At 34.5% G+C, this 14,226-nt stretch overlaps 1 protein-coding gene across 1 annotated transcript; it reads left to right on the top strand.

Annotated features, from left to right (window-relative positions):
* Positions 1-9,022: 9,022 nt before the first annotated feature.
* LOC137638405 (uncharacterized) lies at positions 9,023-13,109 on the top strand. Its single transcript, XM_068370455.1, has 2 exons — positions 9,023-12,528; positions 12,991-13,109. The coding sequence occupies exon 1, from the start codon at positions 9,038-9,040 to the stop codon at positions 11,855-11,857; it is 2,820 nt and encodes a 939-aa protein (XP_068226556.1). The 5' UTR covers positions 9,023-9,037; the 3' UTR covers positions 11,858-12,528; positions 12,991-13,109.
* Positions 13,110-14,226: the final 1,117 nt, after the last annotated feature.

Genomic DNA, 14,226 nt, shown 5'->3' with positions numbered 1-14,226 from the left:
ATAAGCTAATCTATCACACATAGTACCCCCAAGGTGTACTCCATTACCCTGTGGTGTTTGTCTCATGACCCATTCCAGCACTAGGTTAAAAAGAATCGTAGACAGTGCACATCCTTGCTTTAAACCACTATCAACTTCAAAGGGATCTGTTACTTCCCCTCCAATCCGTACTCTGCCTCTCATATTTCTATAACACATTTTTATTAGGCGTATAAGTTTCTCTGGTATTCTGAACTCTCTAAGTATTCTCCATAACGCCTCTCGTTGGATACTGTCATATGCCTGTTTAAAATCTATAAAGGCATGCCAGGACTCTTTATCATATTCCCAGTACTTTTCCAGGATCTGCCTTACAATAAATATTTGGTCTATGGTTGATCTAGACGCTCTAAACCCTGCTTGGTAATCTCCTAATATGGTCTCACTATGTCTCTTCAGTCTATTATATAATAGTTTAGCTACAATCTTATATCCAACAGTTAAGAGACAAATGCCTCTATAATTCCCACATTCAGTTCTATCACCTTTCTTGTGAATTGACACAAACAGTCCCTCCTCCCACTCCTCAGGCATTTCTTCCCTTCTCCAAATTCCAATCACTATATTTGCCATTGCTTCTTGTAGCTGTCTTCCTCCATATTTCAGTAGTTCTGCACTAATTTCGTCACGGCCAGCAGACTTATTATTCTTTAAGTGTTTTATTATTTCCAGAATTTCCTCTATGGTTGGATCCTCTTCATCTTCTCCTAATAAAATTTCTTCATTCTCCGCAGGTTGTTCAGGTGGTGTTGTTCTATTTAGCAAAGTTCTAAAATGTTCTACCCATCTCTCCGCAATTTCCCCACTCTCTACTAAAAGATCGCCATTTCTACTGCGCACCATTCCTTGTCTGGCCTGGTATCCCTTCCTGATTTTATTTATTCCATGGAACTCGGCCCTCACATTTCCCAGTCTGCTATTGCTCTCAATCTCTTCCAGCTCTCTATTGATCAGCATTCTTTTCTTCCTTCTGTTAGTGCTGCATGCCTCATTTCTTGCCTCTGTATATATCCTTCTCCTCTCTGCATTTCCTCTGTTCTCTATCCATTTTAATCTTGTTCCTCTTCTTCTTTGGGCGGCCTCTCTGCATTCCTCATCAAACCATCGTCCTCCCCTTCATCGTCCCACCCTACCAACAGTTCTCTCTGCTGCTTCCAGCACTATAGGCTTTACTTGGTCCCAACTCACATCATCATCCACCTCCAAAGCTGCAAATCTGTTCTCTACTTCAACCTGATATTGTAATCTTGTTTCCCCTTCCTTCAGTTTCTCAGTAGCTATCTTAGATGTTTGCCCTCCATTCTTTTTCTTTGTTGTTAGTTTTATACGTATTTTTGCTGTCACCATGTAATGATCTGAATCACAATCTGCTCCCCTGTATGCTCTCACATCCATCAGCGCTGATCTAAATTTCCTTTTGACTAAACTGTGATCAATTTGGTTGGTTGTATTTCCATCAGGTGAAAGCCAAGTGCCCTTATGCTTTTCTTTGTGTGGGAACAGAGTGCCTCCTACTACTAAATTGTATGCTGTGGCTAGCGTTGCTAGTCTAATCCCGTTGTCATTACTACTTTCATGCAAGCTATGTGTGCCTATAGTTCCTGCAAAAGCTGCTACTTCTTTACCTACTTTAGCATTCATATCTCCCAATATTATTAGCATATCGTGTCCCGGTACCTTGTTTAAAACCTCCTGAACTTCATCATACCATTGATCTTTAGTATCTTCTTCACTGTCTTCTGTAGGGGCATGTAATGTTATTACTGTGATTTTAAACCACTCAGCAGTCATCCTTATTCTTGCTATTCTGCTGCTTATACCCTCAAACTCCACAACTGCAGTGCTTATATTTTTACTAATATAAAACCCAACTCCCTCCTCATGTCTCCCATCTTCTCTGCCACTATAGTATATGACCCCCTTATGCGTTTCACACTTCCCAACTTCCAGCCATGTTATCTCTTGTAGGGCAGCTATTTGTATACTATATCTTTCCAGCTCATTTTCGAGTACATCAACAAATCCCCCTCTATACAAACTTCGTACATTCCAAGTAGCAAACTTTATGGGTTTTTTCCAGCTCATAATCCTATTCGTTCCCAAGTCATCAACAAGTTGTCTAGGTCTATTTGCTTCTTGTACGGTTTCTGTAACAATATAGGTTTTACAGGAAAGGGTTGTTAGCCCCTCCCTAACCTTCCCCATTTATCCGGGCTTAGGACCGGCACGGCATTACATCCATGGCTGGGTTATTATTATTATTATATATATATATATATATATATATATATATATATATATATCATATATATATATATATATATATATATATATATATATATATATATATATATATATATATATATATATATATATATAATGTATAATCATCAGCCGTTACTAGTCCATTGTAGCATCTGTTTATGGTCTTTCCATGCCAGTTTATACCCGAAAATTTTCTTAGTTTGTTATTCCATAGTCTTCCCACCCTTCCCCTGTTAAAAGAAAGACAATATGGAATCAAAAAGTAACTTGTGCTGGGGGGGGGTGTTAAATCTAACAATCATAGGCCTACTAAACCCAGTTCATTATTAATTAGATATATCAACATCATTTCCTACGCTTATTGACGTAAAGGGCCTCGGTTAGATTTCGCCAGTCGTCTCTATCTTGAGCTATCAATTCAAAACTTCTCCATTCATCAGCTCCTACTTCGTGCTTCATAGTCCTCAGCCATGTAGGCCTGGGTCTTCCAACTCTTATAGTGCCTCGTGGAGCCCAGTTGAAAATTTAGTGAATTAATCTCTTTTAGGGAGTGCGAAGAGCATGCCCAAACCATCTTCATCTACCCCTCATCATGATCTCATGTACACATGGTACTCGATCAATCTCTCTTATAGTATCATTTTTAATCCTGTCCTGTCATTTAACTCCCAATATTCTTCTTAGGGCTTTGTTCTCGAATCTACTGAATTGTAGAAAATGGTCTCTCTCTCTCTCTCTCTCTCTCTCTCTCTCTCTCTCTCTCTCTCTCTCTCTCTCTCTCTCTCTCTCTCTCTATATATATATATATATATATATATATGTGTGTGTGTGTATATATAAATATATCTATATATATATATGTATCTATAAATATATGTATATATATGTATATATATAAATATATCTATGCATATATATGCATATATAAATTATATATATGTACACATGTATATATATATATATATATATATATATATATATATATTTACATACATAAATATATATATATATATATATATATATATATATATATATGAACATATATCACAAACACATTTACATATATATATATATATATATATATATATATATATATATATATATATATATATAGTGTATATATATATATATATATATATGTATGTATGTATATATAAATATATCTATACATATATATGTTTATATAAATATATGTATATCTATAAATATATCAATACATATATAAAATATATATGTGTACATGTATATATATATATATATATATATATATATATATATATATATATATATACTAGGAGGAGTTTATTATATGGCATATATGAATTATATATATATATATATATATATATATAAATATATATACATATATATATATATATATATATATATATATATATATATATCCCTTTCTAAGTGGCGATACCTTTACGCAGTGAAAGAGTTTGTGTATTGCCATGACCATCAAAACTATAGCTCTCAGGACCACCCATACTAGGTTGGTTTGCTGTGAGCTTTCAGACAAAAATCTTTAAACATCATCAATCACTGTGATGATTAAAAGTGGCCAAACCCCAGATATGAATAAGGACATGTCTGAGGCCTTTTTGAAGTTCCATATTTCAAGCATTAGAGCCTCTTTGACCTCTCTTTTGAAGTGCCATACCTCCAGCATTAGCTAAACTTTGAACTCCTTTATGAGGTGCCAGACTTCTTGCATTTAAATTATCCTCTTTCAATATATTTGTCATGGCTATTTTAACTTGGCTACATCTGCACAATTAGGGCAAAGCCTCTTCAATTCTTCTATAGCCATGTCTCTGATTTTTGCGTCTATAAAGACACACTTCTTCCACAGCATTCCCATCCAATCCTATTCCCCCTAACACCAAAGACCCACATGAAAGACATCTATCTGTCATGGTGTAGTTTCATCTTTACCTTTAACTGAAAGCATTTAAGCTCACTATAAATATTGTTATGTATGAGGCCTTTGTCATACACTGCACAATAAACCGTCTATTTGTTACTTGTTCTACTTATTTTTTCTCCATTACCATTTTCTCGCGCCTCTTAATTACTAATAATCCATTTTTGTTGTAAATATTCAAGGCCAAACTTCCTGCCAAAACTGGGAACGCCCATGAAAAGTCCCACTTTGCACCAATTGGTAGATTCAGATGAACGAGAAGAGTCTAGCGTGGGAATAATATGACTCTAAGTAAATTGTAGGGTATCTTTGAATTCATGTTTTGCCGATAAAAAATTTAAAAGTATTATGCAAATTCTATCAAATTATTGCATTAATTTTATTTGTAATGACGATATTTGTAAACAATTATTACTTTACATTTTGAACTACATGAAATTTTTATCATTTACCCATATGATAGTATTATGAGAGCTTTGAAATTATTCTAAAACAAAAGTCATTTTTGGAGATGTGCCATATTAAGGCATAGGATGGTCTTCCATCAGTTGCTTTCAAAAGCCGGAGACTCGAAGAATTTGATCTTTTCTCTGATTGGATCTCTCTTTTGAATCTAAACTTATTTCCTTTAGATGAATATTGAAAGTATCTATGAAATCTTATGATTAATTTTTTATATTGGGAAAATGTTACATAAAATATTACTATCTGAAGAACGATAATCAAGATATTGGTCACATTCTTCACTGACGTGGTTGATGTCAGCATTAGGTGTTCTTTGACCACTTAATATCTTTGAAAGTACTAGCTCTTACCGAGAGCTAGTGCTTAATATAGTTACGGTACAATTAAAAAAAAAAACTTAAGAATTAGTGGCAGCAATATTTCAATCAGCATTGCCAAATATAGGGATTATCCCCACTTGTTGAAAGTCTAAACTGAGGCCCATTGTTTCTGCTTGTTTTGTAACCATTCTAAACTATTAATGGTCTGCGTAATCCCGAATCCTGTGTTCCTGTATGGTTGTGAGACATGGCTCCTGACAGAAAAATTAAAGTCTAAAATTCAGACTACTGAAATGCGTGTCCTACGTCTAATCTTTAGAGCAACGACGAGATAGCTGTGAAATACCACCATAAGAGAAGTATTGGGAGTAGAATAAGTGATTTTACAAATGGAAAGATGCCAGTTGAGATAGTTGGGCCACATATATCGAATGCCGGAATATAATCGGGATGTACACGGAATTGTGAAATGGATTCTTAAAGGTAGAAGACGACTGGGAAGATTGAGATGGAAGGATGGCACCAATAAGACTTGAATGATGCCACATGGAATGCAATGACGCTATGCATGGGATATGTCAGGCTCGTTTGGAATGGGGACGAACAATAAGGAATTTGACAATTGACAGACAGGATTTTGAGTGAACTTATCCTTTTAATTTTGGTCTCATGTCCTGGTGAAACATTTAAAGTCTGTTCTAAGTACGTATATTCATTAATAGTCTATAGAGGTTCGTCCATAATCCTTGTTTTATCTTTTTCTCTTCCAATAATTGAATGGTAAATTCATATTCTTTTCCTGTCGTATTGAAATATGTCATTCATCAGTAAATCTTAAGTGGTTGAGCTATATATATATATATATATATATATATATATATATATATATATATATATATATATGTATATATATATATAAATATATATATATATGTATATATATACATGTATATATATATATATATATATATATATATATATATATATATATATATACATATATATATATATATGTGTGTGTGTGTATGTGTTTATATATATATATATAGACCGTCAACCCTTTAAATATAAAACTTTGTTGATTAACGGTTCGTCAAAACTCGATGACCCTAGCTATTTTAAAGCTGACGGCATTCATTTAAATAGAGGGGGTTTAGACTGTCTGTTTCAGTGGATTTATAATTGTTTATCAGACATTGTAAAAGCAAATTCCTAATTAAACATGACGTCTGTATTAAAGTTGTTGATTAATTCCCGAAAATATATTCGCAAGTTAGTAACTGAATGTTATAATAAAAGGACTAATTATTGTCAGTTAACTGAATTGGAAAAGAATAAGATTAAGTCAGAGTTACAAGATCATTTAGAATCGCTTAAGAAGTATAATAGTGAAATTCAAAGGCTCAAATGGTCTGAAGAGGAGGATGAAACATGGCTAAATGCCGAACTTGATTCCTGTGAAAGTTATGTTGTTAAAATTCGGGAATGTACTGCTGAGCTTACACGAAATGTTTCCCCTTCTAATGTTAGTGTTGATACTGCCCGAAGTTTGTTGAAGAGTCCCACTGCTCCGCTTCCAGAATTTCGTAGCCAAGAAGGGGAGGATCTATTGAAGTTTTTTAAAGATTTTGAAAATATTCAGAATATGACAAATTTATTCTGTTAAAGCAGCAAATCAGTGGAAGGGCCTTAGTACTTTTAGAATCATTAGAATCGGACAAGAAGGGTTATGTTCATGCCAAGAAATTACTAACAGAGGCCCTAGCTTCTAAAGACCTCAGAATTTTTAATACCATCAAAAAAATCTCTGAAATCAATATGAAATTAGAAAGTGACCCATTTGAATATATTTCACAGATAAGAAATCTAACTCAAGCAGCTGAAAGTTTGTCTCTGGGACGTGAGGATTTTTTGAGGTATTTTTTCTGGCAGGGCTTAGATAATCGTTTTAAAGTACACTTAACCCAGATTACTAATTCATCAAGGCCAACATTAAAGGAAATTAATGATAATTTCTTTGAGGCCTGTGAAAGAATTAATGAGCAAAGTAAGAGGTCTAATGTAGGAAATAAATTGCATGATAATCATAATCATAGGAAGAATAGTGCAAGTTATGCTGCTAGTGTTAGTTCCCTAAGGAAACCGTCAAATTTCTTTCCTTGTGTCTTGTGTACCACAGAAGGCAAACCCGCCTCGCATCCTATTTATAAATGTGAAATTTTTTCGGATGTTACCACTAAGCTTGACAAAACTCAATCTTTAAATGGGTGTTGTAAGTGTGCAAGCTTGAGTCACACTACTGACAAATGTAACTTTAAATTTAAGATGAAATGTAAGTTTTGTAAAGCATGGCACTTTAGTTTCCTCTGTAAGAATAGTAAAAAATCAGCATCTGCTGATGATAATAGAAAATCTGAATCTCCTAAGACTTCCTCGAAAAAGGATAATAAGAATTCGTCCATGGAATCTAATAATAACGTAGTTATAATGGAGGCTCTTAAAAGTAATTTGGACTGTGATTCCAGCATTCTCCCTACCTTTTCTTGTAGCATCCAAAACAGAAGCATAAGAGCATTGAAGGATGATGGAAGTCAGTTAAATCTGATTAGTGAGGAACTAGCCAATGCTTTGGATTTAAAGGTATTACAAGCCAAGGTTGAATTGAGAATAAATGGTATTAATGTTTCTCGGAAATATGCCTCAAAACTAGTGGAATTTGAAATAATAATTGGTAATGCTATTCACAAAATAGAGGCATTATGTATCCCATTTATTAACATAAAGTTGAAATTAAAAGGTTTGGGCAAAGTGGTTTACGGTTTCCAGACGAAAGGGTATGTGTTGGTTGACGAGTTTCTAACGCCTAATAGTGATTGCATTGAGAATATTGATTTGATTTTAGGAACTAAATCAGGATATTGTTTACCACTCACAGAAGTAGTTTTTGGTAGGAATAGCAGGTCTATGTATGCTATGACCCCGTTTGGTGTCCTTCTTAAAGGTGAAATAGACACCTTATTGAAGGATATTCCTTATCTACATCCGTCCTCCTCGGTTGTAAATTGTCATCAGTATGTTACTGGTTTGAGTGTAAAGATAGATAAGCCGTTTTCTCTGGATAAGTGTGAAGTTGATTATCCTATTAAGGTTTCAGAATTCAGTGTAATCGATGAAAAAGGCAATGTAATTCGTTCAGAGTTAGATAAAGCCACAGATGATGTGCTTGCTAGTATTTGTAATAAATATATTCACTTGGACAATGAGGTTTATGATTTGGAGAATTCAGAGCTGCATGATCAGCTTGTCAAATATTGTTTGGATCACACTATTCAGAATGAGGAGGGTAGATTAGTTATGCCACTTTTGTGGAATGCAAAAGTATCTCATATGCTTGGTAGAGATTTTCATTTGGCTAAAGTTATTTTGGAATCTAATCTTAAAAAACTAAAGAGAAATCCATCTCATTTACAGTTAATGAATGAAGCCCTAAAAGAACAGGAAAGGGTTGGAATAATAGAAAGGATTCCTAATCTTGACCAGTTTGTACATGAACACCCAGAACACTCTTTTTTGCCTCATATGGGTGTGTTCAAATTGAATCGTGAAACTACCAAATGTAGAGTTGTGTTTCTATCAAACTTGTGTGAAAGAAACTCAACCAAGGGTCAGACAATAAGTCATAACCAGGCCATACATGCAGGTCCATGCCTAAATCAGAAACTTTCTTCATCATTATTACATTTAAGGTTTGATAAATTGTTAGTATGCTTTGATCTATGCAAGGCCTTTAACCAGATTGCTTTAAGTGATGTTGATGCTAACAGACTCTGTTTTTTATGGTATAAAAATGTTGAGAAGGGAGATTTTACCATTGTTGCATATCGGAATGTTAGGTTGAGCTTCGGCTTAAGATGTTCCCCAACTTTGTTGATACTTGGTCTTTACAAGATTTTGATTTTAGATGCTGAGCATGATGAAAACCAGTTGAAGGAGTTGAAAAGGGGCATTTATTCTTTCTTATATGGACAATTGTGCTTTTAGTGCAAGTGAAATTGAAAATCTGCACTGGGCATATTCTGTGGTAGGATCTATATTTTCTCCTTATGGTTTTGATTTACAACAGTTCGTTACTAATGACAGGTCCCTACAGGGAGAAATAGATTCCTGCACAGGTTCTGAAACGGGAGAGGTTGTTAAACTTCTTGGTATGCAGTGGAATCGTACACTTGATTGTCTGTTGGCAAATAAATTTCAGTTGAATGGTAAGGCTAAAACTAAGAGGGAAATTTTAAGTACCATTGCCTCTCACTTTGATCTTTTTGGTATTACTGGTCCCATCCTAAATCGAAGCAGATTATTTCTTCATGGTCTTCAGTGTGATAGAAATTTAGGATGGGACGATGAATTATCACCAGAGTTACGTAAAGAATGGCATAATATTGCTAATCAGGCCAATTCTGCTCCTGATATTGCTATTGATAGATTTGTTGGACGTAGGGATGGAAAATTTCATTTGGCTGCTTGCTGTGATAGCTCTAAATTACTATATGGTGTTGTTGTGTACATCATTGATATTGATTCTATGTCGTCAAGTTTTGTGATGGCAAAAAATCGTATGATAAATAGGCAGTTGGAAAGTAAAAGCATTCCATCTTTGGAGATGCAGGGAGTAGCCTTTGCAACAGAAGTGGTTTTAGATTTGTATAACGAATTAGCTGGACCATTATGCATCAATCCTTTAAATGTTGTTGGCCTTCATGTGTTTTCAGATAGTCAGGTAGCGCTCTCTTGGTTGAATTCGTCTACTAATAAATTGTCAAAAATGCAGAAACGATCAGTTTTTGTGATGAATCGAATTAAGCATGTAGAGAACTTATGTGCAAAACACCCCGTCCATTTTGCTTTTGTTGGAGGGAATGAAAATCCTGCAGATGCCATAACTCGTTGCCTTTCATATCGTAAGTTGATGCAAACCAATTTCTATTCTGGTCCTGAATGTTTTAAGGAAAAAGAAACCTTCCTATGTAGTGAAAATGGTAATTTATCATTTATGGTTCCAAATCCTTATGCAGAGTGCAAGCTGGATAATAGTTTAGAAATAGAGGAGTGTGTGTGTACTAGTTCCAATGTTGTGGCCATGTCAGATAATTTTGAATATTTTCTTAAATTTGAAGAATTTTCCAGTTTTGATTTACTTGTATCTATTCATGAGAAAGTTATTCTTTTCGTAGAGAAGTTAAAGGGTCGTTTGAAAGCTAAGGACTCCAATAAATTTGCTCACTTAGAATTAAAGAGCAATAGTATACATGAAAGAGCTTGCAAGTTAGTTATACTACAGGATCAACGGGCACATTTCCCTGAGATTTTTACATATTTCAGCAGTCCTACTCAAAGAAAAAAAGACATGCCTAACATGGTAGGTCAGCTTAATGTTTACGTTGACAACGATGGTTTGCTTAGAGTACGTAGCAAGTGTGACAAACTCATTCGGAGACATGGTTTTCCTTTGTTGCTGGCTAAAAATAGCCATCTAACTTCCCTGATTGTGCATAACCTGCACAAAAAGCTCAACCATACGGGATGTTACTCTGTTTTGTCAGAAATGAGAAAGCGGTTTTACGTACCGTCATATTTTTCAGTGGTTAAGAGAAACCCTAGAGAATGTGTTTTTTGTCGTAGGTTTAAGTCAAGAACCATCAGTATTAATCAATCTCCCTACAGGAAATGGAGAGTGTCACCACCTAATGTCCCCTTTAGATATTTATTTATGGATTTCATTGGCCCATTGAGCGTTAAACAACAGGGTAAGAAAGGAAAAATCTATCTACTATGTATCACTTGTATGTGGAGTAGAGCAGTTAATTTGATTATTTGTTTAGATCTTTCTGTTAAAGAATTTCTAAGAGCCTTTCAGATTCATTGTTTCCAGTTTGGAATCCCTGAATATTGTATTAGTGACCTAGGCTCCCAACTAGTCTCTGCCTCTAATATAATTATTGACTACATCAAAGATCATGAGACTCAGTCATATTTTGAACGCAACGGGGTCCAATCTTTAAAGTTTGACCAATTTGTCAAGGGTCATAGTCAGTTAGGTTCGATGGTAGAAGTATGTGTTAAACTTGTTAAAAGATTGATCTATGGAGCTATTGGTAAGAATGTCTTAGAATACCATGATTTTGAGTTCCTAATTCAACAAGTCATTCATTTAGTCAATCGTAGGCCAATAGCATTTAAAGAAGCCTTAAGGGATCAGATCGGCGATGACATTCCAGAACCTATCACCCCAGAAAATTTGATTCATGGGTACGATCTTATTTCGGTTAATATAATTCCCGAATTGCATGAGGGGAGAGACCCTGACTGGATTCCTGAAAATTATTCTCAATCAAAGTTTAAGCAAGATTACAATCAATTGCAAAAGGTGAGAAACAATTTAGTTAAACTATATCAGGAAGAATTTATTGCTAATCTAATACATCAGGCTGTAGATGTCCCTGATAGATACAAGCCAGTCACTCATAATAAGATCTCACCTGGAGATATTGTACTACTTAAGGAAAATTTCACTAAGCCAAATGACTACCCGATGGGCGTTGTAAAAGAGATTTTTACAAATACTTTGGGTGAGGTTACTGGTGCCACTATCCTTAAAGGGAAAACCCAAGAACTTGTGAAGAGACATTCGTCAGTCATTATCCCACTTCTCACCCGGAAAGATGAAATTCCGAATAATTCAAAGGTTGATGTACAGGAGTCTCAAGTACCCAAGGATACTAGAGTTAAACGCCAGGCTGCTATTGACAGCTCGGAACGGACTAGAAAAATCTTGGAAGCCTAAAATGATTTATGTTTTGGGTGAATAAGATAATCTTTACTTGTAAATAGTTATTATATAGAGTATTTGGTTGGGCATTTAACTGTCAATAATGTCATGTTATATTTAAATTTTAATATACCTTTGTATATTGAATGTATTAAATATTTTTTGTAATTTAATGTTTTCAACTTTTCTTGTTTTGGGGATCCTATTTATCATAAATTTCTGTATTCAATTTATTTAGTTTATATAAATAAATTGAATCCCCTCCCCCCAGTGTAGAAAATAATTTATCGTAAACCAAAATTGGAGAAGTTGAAAGTGATTTCTTTTGTTGTTAAATATAATAAATATCAAAACCTCTTAAATATTATTCGTAATATTATTTTTGTCATGTTCAAGTGTAGAGCGGGGCTGACTTTAGTTCCTCTAAACAATCTTGTTATTAGTGATCTGTCGCCTAGTATTGTTTTTAAGGTGAACTGCTTGTTTACGCTGTTGTCCGAGAGCTGGAAGTTTTTGTCGAGGCGATCGGAGTTTCCAAGTCAGTTCTCAGACAAATTCCTTCTTGTATGTTGGACTTTTTTACAACTCTCGGTCATGGAAGGATAAACCCCTAGTAATACCGACACTATGCCACTTTGGGGGGCAGCAGGAGCAACAGTAATTCAGTGAACGGCAGGAGTATTGAGGTGAGTCAGCCTTTTCACATCTGAACATGAGTTGATTTGATACCCTAGCCATAATGATTTAATACATTTGATTAAATCAGTTCCCTTCTCAAGACCTTGTTAAAAATAAATCTCGGGATCAAAAGAAATTACTATTTTCCCAATTTTGTTTTCGGTTTTCTTTTTTATAGCGTTAAAAGTTATGTTTTTTACAGTGGATTACCACTTTTATTGAAAATTCATTGTTATTCGTGGATTACCACATTAGGCTATTAGCCATTAAGTTTCGTTTTTGGTGGATTACCACAGTTTATGAACAATATGTTTGTGTTTTCAAAATTACAAAATCGAATTCTATCGAAGGTAATTTTAGTGAACGGATTCCCGTTTTGAGTTTTGTTTTTGTTAATACGGATTCCCGTAAGTAATTTAGTTTCCCTTTTACCTGACCAGTTTTACAGGGAGTGTTTTTTTGTTTTTCAGATCCTGAGAGACATGATAGTCATTGGTAGGGGCTTGCTTCATACGGTTGTTTTCCGGTGAAGTAAGTTACTAACTTGAGGGAGGCAGGACAGCAATTAATCGTCTCTGTTGTCTCAACCAGTAATTTTTATAAAAATATTAATTAAATTAATATAACTGGACTTTAAAAAACTTCTTGTTTCATTTACCTCACTTTTTTTGTTTTTTTACCTTGCCATTGATAAAATATTGTGTATGGAACCCCTGGTGGGACTTGAGAAGAAATTGCTGCCTGCTGCCCTTCCTTCGGTGTTGTTTAGTGTCGGTGTCTTTGAGCATATTTTGTTAAAGGTTACATGAAAATCGGTGTTTTAGGCCATAGTTACGTTCGGGACTTGAAGCAGTTAGGTTATTCGTGTTTGACATACGGTGATCTTAAAGTGCCTGTTGAATTTTTTGCATTTCCTGGATTCGGATATAGGAACTTTATACTTAATCCGAAGTTGTTGGACGATTTGGCTGAATATAATCCAGAAGTGACCGTTGTATTTTTGGGTGGAAACGATATAAAGGAGAATGTGGATTTGAATATTGTTAAAGCAGATTGTGAACGTTTTTTTGCTATTTTGAGATTAAGGTTACCAAATTCACTATTTGTTGTTGCTCACGTTGAAATTCGCCACTTGAAAAGTACTAATAGACACGGCACCCCCTACTGCAGATTTGTATAAGAAATTAGCTAGAAATTTTAATAAGTGGTTAGACCGTCAACCCTTTAAATATAAAACTTTGTTGATTAACGGTTCGTCAAAACTCGATGACCCTAGCTATTTTAAAGCTGACGGCATTCATTTAAATAGAGGGGGTTTAGACTGTCTGTTTCAGTGGATTTATAATTGTTTATCAGACATTGTAAAAGCAAATTCCTAATTAAACATGACGTCTGTATTAAAGTTGTTGATTAATTCCCGAAAATATATTCGCAAGTTAGTAACTGAATGTTATAATAAAAGGACTAATTATTGTCAGTTAACTGAATTGGAAAAGAATAAGATTAAGTCAGAGTTACAAGATCATTTAGAATCGCTTAAGAAGTATAATAGTGAAATTCAAAGGCTCAAATGGTCTGAAGAGGAGGATGAAACATGGCTAAATGCCGAACTTGATTCCTGTGAAAGTTATGTTGTTAAAATTCGGGAATGTACTGCTGAGCTTACACGAAATGTTTCCCCTTCTAATGTTAGTGTTGATACTGCC

The sequence above is a fragment of the Palaemon carinicauda genome, chromosome 3 (genome assembly GCF_036898095.1).
Source record: "Palaemon carinicauda isolate YSFRI2023 chromosome 3, ASM3689809v2, whole genome shotgun sequence".
NCBI classification, from domain to species: Eukaryota; Metazoa; Arthropoda; class Malacostraca; order Decapoda; family Palaemonidae; genus Palaemon; species Palaemon carinicauda.
The sequence above is the reverse complement of the archived record's forward strand: the minus strand, read 5'-3'. Positions and strand labels throughout refer to the sequence as shown.